At 39.2% G+C, this 18,899-nt stretch overlaps 1 protein-coding gene across 9 annotated transcripts in view; it reads left to right on the top strand.

Annotated features, from left to right (window-relative positions):
- SULF2 (sulfatase 2) overlaps positions 1-18,899 on the top strand; it is a 151,909-nt gene that overhangs the window by 113,094 nt on the left and 19,916 nt on the right. For 8 of the 9 annotated variants that reach the window (XM_065691156.1, XM_065691157.1, XM_065691159.1 and 5 more), the window contains 5 exons: positions 3,556-3,706; positions 5,479-5,654; positions 8,777-8,905; positions 9,842-9,898; positions 10,594-10,723. In XM_065691156.1, the coding sequence (XP_065547228.1) occupies positions 3,556-3,706; positions 5,479-5,654; positions 8,777-8,905; positions 9,842-9,898; positions 10,594-10,723 (643 nt within the window). Of the gene's footprint in view, positions 1-3,555; positions 3,707-5,478; positions 5,655-8,776; positions 8,906-9,841; positions 9,903-10,593; positions 10,724-18,899 lie in introns of those variants that run through there. The other variant, XM_065691164.1, reaches the window with a different exon arrangement.

Here is an 18,899-nt window from a genome sequence, read left to right as displayed (position 1 = left end):
TTCTTCCTTATCATAAAGTAGTTACACAAAACCATTTTCAGTTGTAGGCGGCTTTTCTTACAATGACAATTATACAGGAAGTATCACTTCATGGAAACAAGTTTTGTTTGTAAAGAAACAAATTATCTGCTCTCGTGAGACCTCACCTGGAGCACTGTGTGCAGTTCTGGTGTCCTCAACATAAAAAGGACATGGAACTGTTGGAACAAGTCCAGAGGAGGCCACGAAGATGATCAGGGCCTGGAGCACCTCCCGTATGAAGACAGGCTGAGAAAGCTGGGGCTGTTCAGCCTGGAGAAGAGAAGGCTGCGTGGAGACCTCAGAGCAGCCTTCCAGTATCTGAAGGGGGCCTATAGGGATGCTGGGGAGGGACTCTTCGTCAGGGACTGTAGAGATAGGACAAGGGGTAACAGGTTAAAACTTAAATAGGCGAAGTTTAGACTGGATATAAGGAAGAAGCTCTTTCCTGTTAGGGTGGTGAGGCACTGGAATGGGTTGCCCAGGGAAGCTGTGAATGCTCCATCCCTGGTGGTGTTCAAGGCCAGGCTGGACAGAGCCTTGGGTGGCATGGTTTAGTGTGGTGTGTCCCTGCCCATGGCAGGGGGGTTGGAACTTGATGATCTTAAGGTCCTTTCCAACCAGATGATCTTAAGGTCCTTTCCAACCTGAACTGTTCTGTGATTCTATGATTCTGTCTTAGTAGATTAAGGAGCTGTGGTTTTCTTTTGGATATAAAAGTAGGCTTTTATGTACATTTTACGTAAAAAACTTGCCAATCTTATTATAAAGAATTTTTTGACACTAAATAGTTATAGTAATAAACTGTAAGGGGTTTCATTGGCCTGGGTTTAGCATTAAATGTAAAAATGCAGAATGCGCATCATTCCCTCACTGTATGTACAAATTAGTTCTCTACTTCCTATTTTTTCCTTTGTTTCCACATTCCAGGGAATCCCTCAGTGGTAACGGGATGTAGGCAGCTCTCACTGTTTCATTGTCATGTGAATACGGTAGGGAAGGAAGAGGTGGAGCCCTTCTTATGAATTGCCCTAAAGCACTAAGCAATACCCTGATGAAAGTTCTTGTCTAGTCCTAGCTCTTGTGGCAGCACTGAAAAGTTTGCAAGTGGATTCTTGAGCTGTGTCCCCAAAGCAAAGGGAAGGTGACACTGCAATGGTAACACAGGATGACATCCATACTGCACTGTGTAGCCTTGCTAGTCTAGTAATAGCTAGAAGTTAGTGGTGTGGATTTAAGTGCAGACCAACAGTCAGAGTACTTTGCTGGGGAAATTCGGTATGTACTTCTGTGCTAATTTATGCTCATGCCTTCTTGCTTCTATTATTGCATACATTAGCTGGTATGACCGTTCCACCCCCTACTGCAGTCTCTCTGTCTTGTTAGACTTGCGTGTACATCTGCAGTCTTTTCTTGTTTGAAAATCACTCACATCAACCAGCAATCATATAGCAAATCCATAGTCTATATGGTCGGTTTTCCCCTTTTACTGCCTATGCTGTTAGCTGCCAAGAAAGCAACAGCTGGGCAGTTTAAGAGTGATCAGAAATGTTATTTCTATAGAGTGTGTGTTGTAGCACCCATATTTTCTAGGGTCAGACACAATCAGACTAGGACTTACCTTCTGAGTACATTTGAAGAGGTCGTCTTAACCAACTTCTAAGAATGTCGTATTCGAGTATTTTTCCCATAAGACAGACAAATCTGTTACACATAAGAGGGTTACATTTGTAGTAATCAAAGAAAATCATGGGCTTTGGTTGGATTAAATAGCAGGAGGTTACAAATCAGCCAGGAAATCACAAAGTAAGCTGAAAAGGAGTTTGCCAAGCATTTTTGATTCATTCTGGGCTTCGCATAGCAACAGTTTCTATAACTGTCAGCATTTTCAAAGGAGCAATGTCATTATTTCAGCCACAATAACATTCTGAAATTCAAGAGGCTATTAACAATACAGAGAGAATAAACACCAGCCCTTTCCTCCCTGTATGAAGAAGCCTCCATTTGTCTGTCGCCTACGCACATTTTTCAGATAACATCTAACAGATGCTTTCAGCATCAAACATTTTACTGTCAGATTATTAATTTCATATTTATGTTAAAACTCTTAAGACTACCTGTCACATTCAAAAATGCATTGGATACACACAGTATTTCAAGGAGAATTTTCAACTTATATTACTGTTGTTTATCTTAATAACTAACCCTGCTGCTCTGTTGCATAGACAAAACCGACAGTAGGTACTTGCCAAGCAGGAGCTGAATTTATCAGGAAATTGTGTGTTGGAAAGAAGAAAATAACTGAAAATCTGCTATATAACTGAAAATTTTTCCTGTGTTACTGTGTCACCCTCTGGTTGCACATTTGCATAGACTGACTTCTATTGTTTTGAATAAAAAAAGCCTCACAAATTATTTAGGAAAAGTAATTTTTAATACGTTACACTGCAGGTGATGCTCTTGAGCCAGGGTATGAAGTCAATTGACAAAGGCAGTTCTCAATCTTAAGTAATAACTTTGGGGAATAGATATGGTATGTAAAATAACATTTTGTGCAAAAGTAAGCTATAATAGAGCTTTCTAGTGATGCAGAGAGTCAGCGTCATTGTAATGCTATATCAAAATAAGTCTTGTTTTGATTCAGCTAACCTAAAGCAATATTATTATGCAGAGAAAAGCAATCTCTGGAACTGCCAGCAACATGAGATTATGGATAATCAGTCATATATTTCCGCATCACTTAAGTGGTGTCTCAGGATCATGAAAACTTGGAGGGGCAGCAGGATTGCAGGGGGACATTGAATCCAGCTCTTGAGAATTTGCAGGGATTTTAATTAAAGTTTCTGATGATCAAAAAGAAGTTGGTGGTCTGAAAGTGTCTGCAAAATACAGTCCTGTTTCCCCTTCCCCTGCTTTTCTTGGCAGGTCTTTCAAACGTGGCTGTGTATCCACTTTTTGCTGTGAGTTCTCATGCAGTTTGGTGCACTGGGTAGGGTGTCCATGCTTCTTTGGGTTTATGAGTGTGAAAGCATTCAAATAGCCAGTCATGTTGGGGGGGGAAAAAAAAAGCTGTTAAGCATAGTAAAACCTTTTCAGTAAGTTCTGTGGCTATTGTTAAACAGCTGCACAAGCCATGATATTTGGTGCTAATTATGTACAAGGTGAAAGCAAAGCAATTATGTGAGTAGGAACTCTGTAGGACATGCTCCATCCAGATGTACTTGTGGAGTTAGACTTATGAGGCTAGTCTCCTGGCCTTGAAATGTATCCATGTTAGACTGGATGACCCTGCAAAAGCTATGTATGTTTTCTGTTTTAATAGGTTTGATTCCCTGGAGTTGTTTTCATTCTTCCATCTTTCATATGAAGCATAAAAGTATAAGATTTTTCCAGAGTAAATCTAATACTTTCTTATGTACCACAGAGAATAAATCCTGTAGTGTTGATCAAATAGAAATTAATGGTAAGCATTACTATGGATTTGTTAATTTTTTTTTTCTACGCTGCTAAAACATTCTGGTTTTCTCCGTTTCTTAGCACTCCCAGTTACAACTATGCTCCAAACCCAGACAAGCACTGGATAATGCGGTATACAGGACCCATGAAGCCCATACACATGGAGTTCACTAACATGCTACAGAGAAAACGCCTTCAGACACTCATGTCTGTGGATGACTCTATGGAGATGGTAAGTTCAGTAGTCACTTTTTTGAGGACTTAAACAGGTGCTTGATTCTTGGGTTAAGCTCAGGCTGTGGTAAGGGGGAAATAATGACGTGGAGGACTGCAACAGTGTTTTAATAATGTGTAATTCTCTCACCTCTGAGGATTTTGTCTCTTTATTCAGTGTGTAAGAATCCTCATCTTGTAAAGTTGGATGGTATAAGTGAGCTGATTTATTGACACAAAGCCACTACTGATTAAGGCAAAGAAGGGAGGAATCACCTGAAAAGATTTACATCATAAAGTCTAAAAATGTATTGTCTGATAGTGAAAAGTCATCCTACAACCTGTTGGAAATAACTACCTAATTGCATGGGCCTATTTTAATCCTATAACGCTGTGTTTCTGAGAGAAGAAAAACAGCTGCAGAGAAAGTAATGCTTCAGGAGGCCTAACTGGAATAATCCCATGGTAATCCAGGCCTGGGATGTTACATGTTAGAAGTAAATATATAGTTAGATTATTATTTTATATTTTTAATTAAGTCTGCATTATGTAATAATGAAATCTCTTAATGAGTGTCTTGAACAGAAACATCTGAATTAGCTAAACGCTACTCTGAAAAAGAAAGGATTTCCAGTTATGAGAAGGCACATTTAATAGTGGTGCAGTTTACTGCTTATCTCTTGGCATTTTTATTCAAAAAAGGTAGAACGTAAAATAAGAGGAGTCCTGTAAGGCAAAGAGAAGATTATCTGGATGGCATTGCTTCAGCTTGCTAGTAATTCCTTATAATTAGTGATTCAGGCAAGTATGATCTCTGCTTCACATTAATGAGCCTGTCTAGATGGATCAGATATCTGCACTTGGAGAGACTGGTGATTTTACTACACTATTTTGATTTTCTGTTTAGTAAAATGGTTTCACTTTGGGTGATTCACTGCAGGCAAAATCAGTTGGGTTGTTTTTTATTAAGCCCGATCTTTTCTGTGGAGTTATATCCATCTAATATTCTCCCAGAATTAAAATAAAATAAAAAAAGACTAAACCACCCCAAAAAGAATAAAAGAAAAATCTCACAAACCAGCAACAGCAGCAGAGTTTGTTTTCTCCAGTGCTGGTGTGTTCTGGATCTGCGTGAGGCACCGCTTTGGTGGTGCCCCAACACCTTTGTACTTTTGTAAGTGAAAATGTTGCATAAAAATTGATCTTTGGTGCTCAAGTTGGTACACTTCACATAAAGATTCTCATGTAAATCTATAGAAGCAACTACAGAGTTAAAGCTCCTCTTAATTCTCCACAGTGAGTATGACTGAGTGATACTTATCTGGAAGAGATTTTGCAAATATTCTGCATAATGGAGACTCATTTGTCTGAAGGCAAGATCATTCAGTGTTGCTTAAATAAGTGTGAGATTCAAAATACTATCATTTTATTAAAATTGTTTGCTGCAGGAAAAAGATAAAGGTGGAGAGAAAAATTCAAAAATGCATATCACCTTGAAACTTTTATCTGTCCCCGTGTTACTTACTGCTATCTTGAGAGCTCTGCTGCAAAACACTGAACCCAAACACTGCTGAAAATGTGGCATGCTAATGTGTTTACCTTAAAAACCACAAGTTTGTCTTGTAATAGTCACAGTACTGGGTTGGTAAAATGGTGCATTGTGATAACTCAGTGCTATCCTGAACTCTAGTTATTTGCATATTACACATAGGCAGAAATTTATACCTAGTATTCTACATAGAGTACTACTCGATGGAATCAACTTCATGTTTTGTTTTGGGTTTTTTTCAGATTTACAATACGTTGGTTGAAACAGGTGAATTGGACAATACATATATAATATACACAGCAGACCATGGTTATCATATTGGGCAGTTTGGGCTGGTGAAAGGAAAGTCCATGCCATACGAGTTTGACATCAGAGTTCCTTTCTACGTCCGAGGTCCAAATGTGGAGGCTGGGTCCTTGTAAGTTCTTGGCTAGTGTGTGTGTGTGACCAGAAAAACCCTTTGTGTTCACATCTGTAGTTGTATTGATGTGGCATCCAAATGGAGGCACAAAGTTCTGCCCCTCCTGACTCACTTCCTCTTCATTACTGTCAGAAAAATATGTCTACTCAAAGCAGAACTGGTAGCATGTGCTGGTCTAACTGGTGTAACACAGTATAAGTTTCATGCCATTGCCTTTGTCCTTGTGTAGGTATGCAGTACAAGCCACTGCACTTTTGTGGATGTAGCTGAAAAAGCCACTTTGAAATATGTCTGATCCAGGAAACGTTTATTTGCCTCCTTTTGAGGCATACAAGTAACACACAGAACTATGACATTTTCAAGGCAAAAATGTGTTGTATAATGTTTATGACCACAGTACATAATTATTGCTGAACATTACAGTGGAGTCACATGTTTCAGTTTATGAAGGATAATGTACATAATAGTTCATATATTATTATCCACAAAAGATTCTTTTTGGCTTATCCTTTGAGATTACATGGTTAGGGCTGTTTGTCGGATGCACACAAGCATGCAGAATGTGACTGTTAATTAAAGTGGTAGCTTTGATCAGCTAAGAAATTATGTAAATACACTTTCTAAGCAATTATTTCAATAGCAAATATTTGCACTTAAGTAATGATTTTGGACAGAGTGCCATAATTTGCTGCCTTTTATTTATATCAGTGTGCATGTTTTAGCATAATTAACACACACACACACACACACAAAGTCTTCCATACAGGTTTTTTTTTCTTTACCACAGAGGAACAGATCTAGTGTGTAATATGGTAGCAAATAGTTATTAAAAAATCTCATTCCATTTGCTGCTTAAATTCACTGATTCACATCATCAGTAGGCACAAAAATGTTAAATTCAATTGATAATGCACTGTATGTCTAATTTATTTACAGCAGTTATGCATGTGAAATAAATGATACCACTTCTCTGAAGCGCAGGGGAGGGATTTCTCAGGTGGAATTAAACATATTACTTCAGCACTGAAAGAAGCTTGTCTGCAGCAGCAGTTTCCAGGGAGCTGCAGTAGCCTTCTAAGAACATGCGCTGTCCCTTCAACTGCAGTTTTTGGTCTTACTGGAAAGACAGTGCCGAAGTGGACTTGGCTAGTTTTTCTGCAATGTGCAATGCCAGAGACCAGGTGCCTCATGTCTGCTTTAGTTCAAGGATCTTTATAACCAGACATGCATAAAGGCTGTTAGACCTTCCCACTGAATTTTATTTTTCAGTGTCTTATGAAAGTGAAAAAATGTTTCTGTTAGAGTCAGAGGAGTCAGCCTGACAGGGTCTAGCAGAACAGAGTCCATCACAGTACAACAAATAGGAAGAACAGAATAAAATGGGTTGGAGGAGTAGTACATCAGATAATAAATTGATTCTCCCTTTCACCCCAATTTTCTTTAAACGGTAAAACTTCAATCATCCATGCTTTGAGTGAAACTTATGTTTTTCCTGCAGAGTAATTGTCATGACTCCCTTTTGATACCAATGAAGATTTAACAGCAGTCACTGTAGCAAGTCATTACCAAGCTCTCATTTCTATTACCAAATATGCTACACCATAATTATTAGTAATTAAAATCAAATTAGGTACATCAATTTAATTCATCATCCATGCTCTTGTCAGTGCCTGTTTGCTCGCTTGCTCAAAAATGTAGTAATTTTTAAATCGTGTCTCATTAATTAGTGTGAGTGCAGCAGCTTTCTTCTGTCCTGTATTTTGAGCTAGAATTCTGTGCTGACATGTATATAGCAGCCCATCTGGTCCCATCCTTCCTTTGTGCCTGCAGATCATCCCACGGTGATTCTTTATGTTCAGTGCTGTAGAAGGCTGCCTGGAGAGCACTATGCTCACTTTCTTTTTTTACCCCACTTTTAAGAAATTGAGTGCCTTCCTTGATTTTGTTGTTGGTGTTTTTTTGGGGTTTTTTTTTTGTTTGTTTTTTAAGAAATAAGGAGAAGAAATGGCACACAGCTGATAAGCAGTGTGTGTATGTGTAATATTGTGAGTAATTACACAACACAGTCATAGACATATTTGATATAAGTTTGAAACAGTTCTGCAAAACCAGACCTATCGTAAAACCAAGTCCCATGATTAGTAATTTAGGCATTTATTTAGCTACTGAATGCTGGGCTCTGCAGCTAGATGCTCTGATCCACAAACTCACTCATGTTTAGCCATGGCATTTCAAGGGATCCAGAGACAGGAGCTGTCTGTACTACTCAGGAGTTGATGCCAATGTTTTAACCAAATTTGAAGTCAGCTTGAGTTCAGATACTGTCCTGTTAAACTGTGGTGGCTAAGGAGCATGTGCTATACTGTGCTAAGTGACAGGGCATTTTTGCTTCTACGTGTTTGAAGAATGGATAACTGCGTGCTTGGGAAGATTGATTTTATTTCAATTAAAGCTGTTCTTTTCCCTCTCTCTTTCCGCCCCCCTCCCCCCCCCCCCCCATCTTTTTTAATGCGTAACTGCTTCCTCTCCATTTTTTCTTTCCTGATCCTTTCCTCCTTATATCTCAAACTCTACATTAACAGCAACTATTAGTTATTTACTGTAATGTCTAGCAATATATTTCTCCTCATGTTCTCTTCAGAACATGCTGGCTGTGATATAAGCTGAGGTACTTATTTCTGTACCATATTTTGAAACAGATAAAGTATATGCTACCTGCCAAATCTACTTTTTAATAAAGTCATGAGCATATTTGGCAGACACTTCGATTCTGTAAGACACCCAAGGAGTTTTTCCAGTGTGTTCCCATGTTTTGAAAGACTTTTGAACCTTCTTTAGCAGTAATTAACTAACTTTGCCTTATGAATTAGTTTGCTTTCTCAAAAATGTTCTGTGATGAAGTTTTAAATCTTCCTATTAGTCCCTCTTGAGGTTATGCAACTTCCCTATATTTTACATTTTAATTCACATCAGGGAAAGGAATTGGATTGTGTCTTCTTTTCTTCTTTGCAGATGTCACAGATAAGCCTTTTCAGATCCCTGGTCTCTGTGGAAGAGCTGGAGTTGCTTGATAACATTGCATAGATTTTAAACCAGTTTCTCATATATGTTTTTTTCAGGAATCCTCACATTGTGTTGAATATTGATCTTGCACCCACCATTCTAGATATTGCTGGATTGGATATTCCCTCTGATATGGATGGTAAATCCATTCTAAAGCTTCTGGATTCTGAGAGACCACTGAATAGGTAAGAAATGAAACGTGCCTGGAAACATCCATGTGTTTGTATGGGAGATTGAGCAAGTATTCGGCACCATGCAGCAAATTTAAAGGAAAATATACTAAAATTACCATTTATATGAGTGCATCATTCACTGCCTGTTTGGCAATTTGTGACTGACTTTAGTTATTTATTTTCATTTCATCAGGTTCATATACTAGCTATATGGCATCTAGATATACCAAATGTAATCTCTGTAGCAGTGAGAGGGCTACACAAGGTATTTAGCTATATGAGTTATAGTTTTTAAGTGTCTCTGGTGTCATTTGTAGCAAAGTATTTCAAATTGAATAAATTGTAAAATAATTGAGGTGAAAGGGTTGGTTGTGTGTCAGACTATAGTATAAAGACAGGTTAGCACTTAGAATTGCAGTTATTTAAGATCTCAATCAATACTTTTGTTGGAAAAAGACTGAGGAAGAGAATTAAGACTGTATGCTTGCGAGGGAGAATCAGCAGAAAAAGGAAAGAAGGAGATTGGCTTCGCAAGTAGTTGGGTGGAGGGAGAGGGGGAAAGAAGCAGCTGTTTTAGAATAGGATACTTTGTGGGTAGTTTGTAGGTTAAGAGCCCAAACTGGAGTCAGGAAATCCTGATGTAATTCGCGATCCTTTGTGATCAAGGACAATTCAGTTAATCCCCTGTGCCTTAAACATGCTTATGTTGAAATAGCTGTACTGAGTGAATCTGTTGTGGATTTTGTCCCTGTGAGAACAAATCTGTCCTATGTTTGCTTATCATTTATATTGGAGAGGCATATGTGTCTGCTTCATAAAGCTGGATGTCCCCATGTAAAGTTATATGTAATGTCTCTTGTCTGACATGGGCATGGGAGTAAAAACTGGGGCATAACTTGATTATTTGTTTTGAGGGAACTGCTTCTTCCTCTCTTCATTTCCTCCTAGGTTCCATTTAAAGAAAAAGATGAAGGTGTGGAGAGACTCCTTCCTAGTGGAAAGAGGGTAAGGAAAGTGTTAAATCGCAAAGCCAAGTCTTTTTAAATAGAAGGATACCGAATAGCTAAACCCAAAGCAGCACTCTACCACAGACCTAAAGCCATTTAGCTGTGCCAGCAGGGACACGGCTGCAGTATGCCTAATGGCAATAATTGTGTGATAGGAGGGAATGTATGGCCTTTGCCTACAGCCTGCATAAATGCTCTGTTCGGGTGGGGGAAGGGAAGCTTTGCTTGAATTGAGAGATGGAAAGGCATCCTGTTTTTCTTTCAGCTGCTGCCCTTCACCCTCCTGCTTGTATCACAGGAGTATGAATAACCCTTCCTCTATCTGTGTTCACCTGCTGGCCATTCCCTCTGTGCCTCTGCCTTAATGCATAACATAGAGCACCAAGGGTCTGCAAAGTGCAGAGTGAGGAGGATATGGTTTCTTTATATTGACTGTTGCTACTGCCTGCCAATCAGACATGAAATGCACTGTCTTGGGTTTTTATGTTTTTGTACACTCCCTGAGAGCATGATATGAATAACTTGTGTGTTATCAGAGATGATGATACATGCTAGTATATCTACTGGACTATTAAGTTTTGCCCACCAGCGATGCTATGGACTTGACAGATAATCTACACCTCTGAACCTTTTCAGCAAACTCTACATATGTTTTGGAATTAATGTAAAAATAAATTTTTTTTCCTTTTCCAGTAAACTGCTGCATAAAAGGGAGAATGAGAAGGTAGATGCCCAAGAAGAAAACTTTCTACCCAAATACCAGCGTGTGAAAGACCTTTGTCAGCGAGCTGAGTATCAAACAGCTTGTGAACAGCTTGGCCAGGTAGGGCATTTTAACCCTGACTGAAAGTAAGCAGTTGTAGTTGGGCTTAACTGTGCCAATGTTCTCCACCTTGTCATCAATGCTAGCTTACAAATCAAATGGCTCATTCTGTGGCCTTTGCTCAGAACTGTAGTACAGCATTTATGAAACTGACTGTCATTCAGGAAATTGCTGATTCAAGTGCCTCTGTATTGATTCCTGACTACTGTTAAGAGAACTACCTGGGCTGTTTTAACATTTTATTCCCCAAATAGAATGTGGTCTGAGATTCATTAGTGATGAGAAGGTACAAACTTAACAGATTGGCTTCTTCCAAATTTGATTTAATTCATTTTGTTGTTATTATTTGAAATTAAGTATATTAATGGGAAAATAACATTCTAGGAACTCAGTATATCCCTGTTCTTAACAAAAATATGCTGTGAAAAACATGAAGTTATGACTGCAAGCAGTTTGTGTCTATATGGGCACAAAAGTCTTTCATTGTGTGTCATTTCTCTTGTTCTAATGTAATGGTTCTGGACAGATGTGAAAATACGTTCACTTCACATCCAAGTTATGTAGAAGAATTGGGGAAAAAAGCACTTAGAGTAGTATCAAAACATGGCCTCAATGCAGGAGAATGTTTTGCAAACTTACCAGAGCAGTGCAAAGCAATCTCCAGCAGCTCCACTCTTAGGGGAGTTCTCATCCTCTGGAAACGTAGCAAAATTGACTCCATGCCATTGCTTTCTCATTCGGGTACTGGTCAGAGTACCCCCTTCCAAGGACTGTAATGCATTCTGCCTATGGCCATGGATGTGTCTGTTTTAAGGTAGGCATTACCTGGCAGCTCAGAATGAGTTGGTCTCTGTATAACTGTTTCTGCAGACACAATCTCAACAGCTTAGCAAGGCTATAGGCAATAATGGGCTAGTTAGGCTACAGTAGCTCATTTTCTACTGTTGGAGGCCAGGCTCCCTGCTTCTGCCTCTACCAATCATTTCACAGTGCACCTGTGAAATGAGCCTGTCGTTCCTTAGGTGTTTGGATCCAATTTATATGTATAAGCATTTTCCAGATGCTGTTTGCCTCCTGTGGCTTCTTTGTCAGATTTAGTATGCAAAGAGATTATAATGTCCTATTCTTCCTAAAAATACTGAACTTAAAGAAGTATTTTGTGCAGTGGTTTATTGTCATCAGATGTCTTGAGCTGAAATTTCAGATGGGTGGGAGCAAGCCATTGTTTTTTGAATTCACAATGTGCTTTGGGAAACTGGGGGAAAAGTCATTGTTTCTGCTACAGCATCATCAGTAAGTAGTTTGGGGAAATGCAGCTTTTCTTTTCTATCAGTATTTTCCCTTTGGGTGATGTTTCAACTTCTTCCTTTTGTCTTCATCATCCCAATTATTATGAACACTATTGTAAGAACAGAGGGAAAGAGAGACTTTCCATGTTGTCACTGAAGCTGTCTCTTTGCATAAGGTAACTTTGCTACATTCAGGCTTTCTTACTCTAATTACCACATGTCTCAGTTATGGAAGGAAGGGGGAAGGCCCTATATTGTCTATGTGCATTCACAGGCTTATGTTTTCTTCCACAGATAATAAAGTATCTTTGACATCCTTGAGAAGTGGGCATAAAATGTCAACTCTGTACTCAGAATCGGCGATAAACTCTTAGGTGAAGGTGTGCTAATAAGAGATGCGTGTGCTGCATCCTCATTGTCAGGAGACGGAGAGGAGAATTGTTTTGAGCAGTTCAGTCAGACATAATTGGAAGTGATAGGATGAAATTGAGCAAAAAAGAAATTTAAGTTGGACATCAGGAAAAATTGCCTAACAATCAAGTCAATTAGAGCCTGGGAAGGGCTCTCAAGGGAGGCTCAATCCATCCAGCCTCTGCTCTAGAGAATATGTCCTAGTAGTCTGTCTAGACAGCAGGAATAGTGGGAAATGAATGTGCTTATTTGAGGATAAATTGTGTGCAAATATGGGTGCACCCAAAAGTCCTTTCAGAGCGAAGCAAGGCCTAACTTCTCAGATGACAAATGGGTGTTGTCTGTTTGCTGGTGCTGTTCGCAGCTCTGCGTAGTATAGAACAAGCCCAAATGAATAACATAGCACTGCCTTGCAGGGTTTATGATATACAGATACGGTGGTTATATAGCAGATGTCCCCTGATCCTACAAGACACTTTATGATTGTGCATTTAACAGTATCTGGAGTGTTCAGTGCAAAAGGTGAATTTTCATATCCTGGTGCAAAGATGAACGGAAGTCTGGGTCAGAATTAAGTGAAAGCTTGGTAAAGCCATTTGGACCCTTTCTTTTGACTTAAACAAATTTTGGGGGACTGCTATTCCGTGCACAGTGGAGTCTGAGAAGTGCCAGGGAATCAAGTGTGAGCAGGAGATGAGAAGGACAAATGGAGGACAAAGACTCAGAAGGGGAGTGAATGAGAAGAGATGAGGACAGAGCTTTAGAGTAAAGGAGAGGTAAAGAAAGCTTTGAATGTGAGATGGAGATTTTGAAATTCCACTTTGTGAGCATGCAAGTTTGTGAATATAGTTCTATCACCACAAAATGTTCTTCCTTTGCAAATCTCTGTCACCCTCCTTGACCTATAATCGTTTTGATAAGAGAGCACCAGGATCATGGAGATGAGGCTATTCATGCTGTTTAAAACCTTGTTTCAGAGTCCATTATGTGGGATTTTTTTTTTTTTGGCAACACTAATATATGTAAATACTTCTGAGTGCAATGGGAATTTGTGTGTTGCCATGTTTTCTTTTTCAGTTAGAAGGGCTTGGTCTGTATTAGTTATTTGCATCCAACAAAGGGTGACTGTAGGCTCAGATGAAAGAGCAGCTCAGCATTTATATTCAAGGATTTAAAAGAGATGAGCTCTTTCTTCCCACATGAAATAAAAAACATTTATCCTAGTACCTAATGGCTTCCACACAAATTTTTTCTCTTCAGCATAGCTCGGCCTTTCATTCCAAGCTGGCTGGTAAGTGGAAGCTGACCCACTTTTATCTGGCGGCCTGCATTAATGTGCTTTTGTGAAGCCAATTATGATATCAGCATTGCTTGGTAGAGTATTCCCAGCAACTACTCAGTATCATAACAACAGCTGCACAAAATCCCCCTCTAAGTCATTTGCCAACTTTGAGCACATTTGAAAAACATGCAATACCTGCAGCAGTGCTGATTGCTATAGGGGATCTGTGCTGTATGCGTGGAAAAAAAAAAAACCAAAGCACCCCAATATTAGTTTTGTCTTTAGCAGATCATTGTGAAGAAAAATAGTCTTTTTCAAATCCTTTTTATTTTCACAACTCTATGTGCAAATCTTATCCAAGTAGAATATCACTTTAAATAGCATTTAAAATATAATTTTATAGCACAGTTTGCACAGGAGAACATTCAAAATTAAAAACTTTGCACTTGGTTTCCTTCAGATTTTCTGCAAATGAAAGGTTTGACAGAGTCTTCCCTCTGATTGCTTTGTGATGTACCACGATCATGAAGGGATATTCTTTTGCAACTGGCATGAAGGTATCAGCAGTAAAAGCATGTCACCCAGTTCTCTGACATAGCATGGTATAGCAGTGATGAAAACTGCTCTGATCAGTGTGTGCTTTCTTACAGCTGTTCATAAGTGGTACCTCTAGACCATATGCCTGCCAATGGCTAACAGTGTTTATTATTAGCCATTGCTTAGTACCAAGGGTGGAGCAGCAGAAAAAATTGCTTATATTTTTCTACGTTTCCTGAGGGCACTACAGCTTGAACTTATGTCAGCCAGACCTAAGAAATGAAGTCAGCTTTTATAAGGAATTTCTTTAAAAACTGAGCAAAAAGTTTTTGATTTATCTTTTGTGGTTGTCTGGTTGTTTTGTACCTAGCAGAGATATCCTGAGGTTACTAAAGAATGTAAGTTCTGTTGATAAGTGAAGCGTATCAAGGCAGCTAGAGCCCAGATAATTTTAATAGCTCTTCAGGCAGATGGAGTTCCTGAATTCCAGTGTGAGTTGCACATGCTCAGCAACTTTCAGGATCAGGTTCTTAACCTGCGATTGCAACAAGAAATGACTTGTTGATAACTTCATACATTAAAAATTTTATCACCCCTCAAACTGATAAAAATAGGAGGCAACAAACCATGAAAATTAAAATCATGATGATTTATTAAGGCTGTTATTCAGGGATTGTCTTCCTTATCAGGGATTGTAATTAACAAAATTGTTTTCCTCCTTTAGCCAGAAATAGCCTATAATGATTTCCAGAGGGTATTTTATTATGTGGTTTTTTGCTTGTTGTTGCTTCACAAAATGAAGGAATTTCCATCTCTTGTTAACTGGGATTTTTAAACTCCTTGCCATTACAGCAGTGATTGTTGCAAGTAGCTTGCCAAAATCAATATCAACATTTAATAAACTGCCCCAATTTTTTAACTATCCCAGTATGAAAAGCGCTGTAGTTTAGTTCAGTTTAGTTTAGGCAATGCGCTGGAGGTCACGAGACTGGCTTCAGTCTCAGAACTGTTACAGACTCCATGTGGGACCTCAGACAAATTGATTCCCATTTTGGTGCTGCTGGATGTTTTCTCCACCGCTAATGTAATTTCTGCTTGGGCTGCACTCACTCCTTCTGCAGTACCTAACACAGCAGCTGGGACCATTTGATGCCACAAACCAATTATTATATTAATAATAAATGAATTATAATTGTAATCATAAATTTAGTGGAATACCTGATTTTTCAGGTTGATTGTCCCACCTGCCTCATTTCAGCTGCTGTTTGTGGCATTAAAAAGCACCCTGCACATTTTCTGTCAATAAATTGTTCATCTGTCTTAGAATTTTAAGGTTCAAGTGATCTGTAGTGTGTGACAACTGAACTTGAGCTGAGAGCCCAAAGGTCTGAATCGCCAAAAATAATGAGTCAGTGTAATGAATTAATGTCTAGTTAGAATGAAGACCAGGCAGTGCTATTTAGATATTGCACGACATAGAGGAAACCAGGCTTTCGCTGCTAGTAGATAAACTGGAAGAAGGTATGGGGAAACACAAACAAAATGTTAAAAGATTAAGAAAATAATACCTGTTGGGAGGAGGTAAGGAACTGGGCATATTCTGTCCAAAAAATAGCTGAGGAGAGAGGAACCTGTTTGCATGAACCTAAGAGATTTTATACAGAAAACATGAGCCAATTATTTTCAGTCAACAAGGACAGAGGAGCAGTCATGTGTAGGAGACAAACTATGGGAAATTTAAGTTGACTGTTATGTCTGTAAGGACAAGCTGCCAGCAGAAGCAGTAGAAATGCTGTAAGGAATGGGTTTGCTTCTGTCGTTGGCTTTCGCTCTTTTGTCCTCATTAGCCCAATAAAAAATAACACAAGGAGCAAACCACAACAAAGGAGAAGAGCTAAACTGTACCTTCAATTGTTTCATACTACCTAAACTGTGACTGTACTGTTTCAGACAAGGAAAAATGTATCCTTACTACTCATAAATCAGTTTAGACTAGAAGTCAGAATGTTTCTAGCCATCAAAGCAGCTTCTGGCTCACCATCCAGTGTGGCAGCAAGCGTGGGGTTCAGACAGCATCCGCATAAACTAAAGGTGACAGATACTGCTGAAGTGTTTTTGTCACGTTGCTGGCAGGGACAGAGGGCTTTATTATCCTGCAGAAACTTTGATTCCTAGAGGCTGTGTTCCTAAAACTGTTAGGGAGGGAGCCTTGCTGGCAGCTGACTGATCAGACAGTTTCACTTTTCCCTTCTCTGTAAAAGGGAATGGAATCTCTTTCGCTTAACAAAAAGAGGAACTGATGAGAAGCAGCATGATGATTTAGGGCTCAGCTCTGAAAACTCTGTGTTTCAACTGGAACCTTTTCTTAGCAAGTCTTGTGTGATCATCCCTTTTCCTCCAAAGAAAACAATGTCAATTGAGAGAGATTCAGTGAAATGAGTGAATTGTAGGAAAAAAATCCTACAGGGAAGGTCATGGCTATTTATTTCTGATTGGGGCCTCAAGTAATGACTTTGAATTAACGTCTGTGATTGCTGTAGCAGTAAGAAGACATTGATGCACAATAATGGAAAAACCACTTCATGGTGATGGGGCCTGTGAAGGAAATAATGGGGTTTTGACACACTGAAAAATACAGCATGTCTTTTTCTGCTGAGGGGTCATTAGCATGTTCAAGGTGAGTAGTGTTACTGGAGGAAAACAGGGCAGCTGTTCAGTCTACAACTGCTGCTGTTAAGGTTCATGTTTCACAGATATTGAAGTCCTCATTTACTCTGTGTTTGCTCTTGTACATAGAGCAGTAGTTTGGGCTGGAGGGGAGAATGTATGTTACAACCTATCTTTTTTTTTTTTTTTTTTTTTGCCTTTGCAGTATATCTTTGAAAAGATTTCTGTTCAGTAACACCAATTTCTCCATTAAACTAAAGCCCAGACTCTTCTGCTTTGCAGACAAATAACTGAGGAGCATGTGTTGTGCAGTGGGAGGTAAGGTAGAGGATGGAGTAGAAATGTTAGAACAAGCCCAGCATAGTAGGTGGCAGAAAGCACAAGCACAGCAGCTAAGTTGGCCTGTCCAAAGATGGTGGGAAACCTACAGCTGGAAAGACTCTAGTGATTAAATGAGGTGTCTGGAAAGTTTAGCACAATGTGAGCTTGATGGACGTCAGGACATATTGCAAAAGCCATTTTTATGATGGTATGAGTAGCTGTTCTGCAAGGCTTTGCTGGAGGAAAACAAGGGTCTTCCTTTGGAGTTTTAATATGAGCTGGGAGGAAGATTGTGTGGGAGTTTGGGTTTTCCACTGACTTTTATGCGTATGAAAGTGCCCTCCTTTTCCAGACTTAACTCTTGCAAGATGTTATGAGCTATAGGACTTGAATTAGGAACACATCTTTTGGCCTAATGAGGAAAAGACCTGAAAAGTTAGGGGGAGGTGGTAAACTAAGGGCACTTTGTTTTCCTGACTGGCTGAGTTAATCCATATATGTAATTAAGTTTTGCTGCTGGATGGTTATCATTCATACCTGTGAGCCAAAGTATCTCTGGGGCACTCTAGAGTTCTTCATACAGCAATTTAATTATTTATGTGATTACCTCTTACAAAATAACTTAGTCGCTTCTAGGCTTTGACACAGGTTTCTGCATGATGGTGTGCTGTGCAGTAAAAATGGATTTCAGATGCCAAAATTCACAATGCTTAAAGCTTCTTGACTGTCAAGCTGAGGTTTCCACAGTTCCCTTGCAATTGCTGTCCTTTTTCCTATGTTTGAAAGCATCCCGTGGAAATGACTGAAATTAATATAGACAATTTGCATTTGTACCTACAAGCAGACCAAGGGGGAGTTGTTGAATCCCAGATACATTCACACACGTGCCCATAGCTATTCTGGGGAAAAAGTAAAAGCTTGAGACTTTCCTTTGCCCTTTCCCACCCCCCATGTGTTCAGTGTTTGCTTCTGGAGTCATTTATGTAGTTCTGCACTGCGGTTGTTCGGCAATGGGCCAGTTAATGCATACAGTGTGCCCTTCTAGCAAAGCCTTTAAGGTGTTTTCACTGTAGCATACAGCTGCCTTGGAAAGATTTAAACTGCACCAAAAATTAAAGGATTTTTTCCAGTTCACCTGGAGGGGAAAAATGAGCATCACTTTTCTTGACAGGAGATGAAAGAAATAGAGAAAAAATATTGTTGGGCCACACATCAGAGCACTTATTTACAGTAGTTCTCCTTGTGGCATTTAACTTGCCCTCTGTTGAATCTTCATTTTTCATGTATCAGACACCTACAGCATAGAGCTCTGCTGAGCAGAAAATGCAGTTTGTTCATATGCTTTTAAAAATAAGATTCAGGTGAATTGAAATGAGAAACAGCAACAAACATTTTTACATCTTTTTTTCATTGTGAAAGAAACCATTGCTTATTCTACTAAATAACTTTTCCTGCAAACCTCACTCTGTGCATCGGTCAGTGTTAGGCATTTCTGAAAAATAATAAATTAAGGCTCAGCAATTTATTCTTCAAAGGCTGTTTTTGTTCTACACTCCCTCTAGGTAAATGTGTCCTGCTTTCCTGATGAGGACAGTCATGCAAAGATGTCTGATTCAGGTGTCTTTATCAGTATCTCTCATTGATTTCCTATGACTTCTTGTGCTGAAAG

The sequence above is a fragment of the Lathamus discolor genome, chromosome 11, assembly GCF_037157495.1.
Source record: "Lathamus discolor isolate bLatDis1 chromosome 11, bLatDis1.hap1, whole genome shotgun sequence".
NCBI lineage: Eukaryota > Metazoa > Chordata > Aves > Psittaciformes > Psittacidae > Lathamus > Lathamus discolor.
The sequence above is the reverse complement of the archived record's forward strand: the minus strand, read 5'-3'. Positions and strand labels throughout refer to the sequence as shown.